Source organism: Octopus bimaculoides, chromosome 28 (genome assembly GCF_001194135.2).
Source record: "Octopus bimaculoides isolate UCB-OBI-ISO-001 chromosome 28, ASM119413v2, whole genome shotgun sequence".
Taxonomy (NCBI): Eukaryota; Metazoa; Mollusca; class Cephalopoda; order Octopoda; family Octopodidae; genus Octopus; species Octopus bimaculoides.
The window spans coordinates 161,303-163,804 of NC_069008.1; the positions used below are offsets into that span (position 1 = coordinate 161,303).

Below are 2,502 nucleotides of genomic sequence, written 5' to 3' on the forward strand. Positions count from 1 at the left end.
CAATGGGCATGTTAGACAGCATGCAGGGGGCTTCCATGGTGGCTATGGTTTTGGTTCCCACAATGAGGAGGGAACCAGGCTGCTGGAGTTCTGCAATGCAAATAATCTTATGGTTTGTAAAACAAACATCAGGAAACCTGCCAGTCACCTATTCACCAACTGGTCTGGTATACACACAAGTCAGACTGACTACAGCCTCGCCAGGAAATGGGACAGACGGCTACTTATAAATGCCAAACCTTCCCAAGTGAAGAATGCACCCTGCAACATAGATTAGTAGTTAGCGATCTGTGGGTGGTGCAAAGTCCCCTATCAACTCAAGGTAATGTGGTGGAACAATGTAGTTGACAGGGCCATTAAGGAAAAGAAACAGGCATGGAAGGACTGGAAGAACGGTGGTAGAAGGGAACTGTATCAGATTGCCAGAAGGGAAGCTAGGAGACGGGATTACTTACCAAATGGGAAGCAGATAAGAAAAAATTTGCCAGTGTTCTGCATTGTGAGGACCAAAGATTTGAACTGTTTCGTGTTACAAGACAGTGTGTGAGAGAGAATCATGATGTCATGGGAGAGAAATGTATCCACATGGACGATGGCTCACTTGAGTGAGACTTGGAGATGCCACTAGTGCCAAACGCTAAATGAAGAGAATGAATGGGAGAAAGAGAATCTGCCAAATGTCAACCCAACAGAGGGACCAGCTATCCGAGTTGACAGTACCATGGTAGATAAAGCAATTAAGGGTATGAAGACAAGGAAATCCCCCGGCCCATCAGGAATCACTGCAGAGATGCTCAAAATATCTGGCAGTGTTGGCTACAGCCTAGTCACCCGTATTACGAACCAGGTGATACACGAAGGAGTCATACCCAATGACTGGTGTAGCAGCACCATAGTCAACTGCTACAAAGGTAAAGGTGATGCTTTAGACACTAATAATTACAAAGGTATCAAGTTATTGGATCAGGTAATGAAAGTCACGGAGAGGGTCATAGCCCAACTAATTAGGGAGAGAGTCAGTCTAGATGAGATGCAGTTTGGGTTTGTGCTAGGGAAAAACCCCACTGATGCTATATTTCTGGTAAGACAGCTGCAGGAGAAATACCCAGCCAAAGATAAACCTTTGTACCTGGCTTTCGTTGATATGGAGTCCCCCGATCCCTTATCGGATGGTCAATGAGGAAACTAGGGATAGATGAGTGGTTAGTGAGAGCTGTACAAGCCATGTATAGGGATGCTGTCAGTAAAGTGAGGGCTGGCAATGGGTACAGTGAAGAATTCTGGACAGAGGTTGGGGTCCACCAAGAATCAGTCCTCAGCCCCCTCTTATTCATCATCGTCCTCCAGGCAATAACATTTTTGCAGGCTCGATAAATTAAGTACCAGTGGAAAACTAGGGTCAATGTAATCAACCAGTCCCCTCCCATCAAATTTCAGACCTTGTACCTTTAGTAGAAAGGATTATTGTTATGCATGTATGTATGTATACGCACATACACATACACACACATATGCCAATATATGTACAGAATATTGGAACTCAAGTTATGCCCTGCTATGATCAAAATGTGGGTTTGTTTGGAAGACTTACCTGAAATTCAAAAATGCGTTGGGCTCCACAAGAAGAACATGGTGGAATGCTGTGTTCACTCGGTTTATTATCACTGGACACCCACAATACGTCACCACCCAAGTGGTATCGGACAACCTGCAAGCAAAACAGAAAACACAAGACTTTATTATCAACATCTTCATAGATTACAGATGTGTGTGTGTGTGTGTGTGTGTCACAGAACCTCCTAGAACAAGACACGGATACTTAAGCATTGCCAAAATCTAATTAGATTTCATATTGAGAAACCCAAACATTCTGGTGATGGCGGTGGTTGTGGTGGTGGTAGTAACGGTGATGATGGTTGTGGTGGTGATGATGATGTTGGGAATGAAATTACATAAACAACCCATTAACAGTCAAAAAAGAAAATCTAAAAAGCAAACCACACACCCAAACACTCCCTATACCCCACCCCCACGTATGAGAAGGGTTGGGGGAACAACTCACCTGTTCTGGGTCATGGCGAATGCGGCGGCGAAACTTGAGGAACTCCTTGTCGTCAGATGTCTCCTTTCGGGCGTATGCTTCGAGGTCCGTCAGGTGACCACCACTTCCCGTTTTGTTGCCTTTACCAGGCCCTGCCTTGATGAGGGCTGTGTTTGAAGAGCCGTCAACACCACCACCGCCACCACTGTTCTCATCCTCTTCACTGCTGTCGTTTGCATCACTCTCCATCTCTTCCGTCTCCGTCACCAGTTCATACTCTTTGAACAGCACACCGGGTTGGTCTCTGCTTGCTCCACCTGCCACCAAAACACAACAGAAAATTTTCAAAAATCTCAAATTCAAAATTTCGATAAATTTCCTCTTTTTAAAATATTTTTCGGAAATTTTTTTTTTTTTTAGAAATGCGTAAAAAAATACAGAGATTATGATTCTGAAAACAA

At 44.2% G+C, this 2,502-nt stretch overlaps 1 protein-coding gene across 1 annotated transcript in view; it reads right to left on the reverse strand.

Moving 5' to 3' along the window:
- The window catches only part of LOC106873329 (programmed cell death protein 2), a 2,953-nt gene extending 663 nt beyond the window's left edge, over window positions 1–2,290 (reverse strand). Inside the window, exons 1-2 of the mRNA XM_014920653.2 lie at window positions 2,063–2,290; window positions 1,592–1,708 (exon numbers count right to left, since the gene is read on the reverse strand). Of these exons, the coding sequence (XP_014776139.2) occupies window positions 1,592–1,708; window positions 2,063–2,290 (345 nt within the window). The remainder of the gene's footprint in view (window positions 1–1,591; window positions 1,709–2,062) is intronic.
- Between the last annotated feature and the right edge of the window lie 212 nt (window positions 2,291–2,502).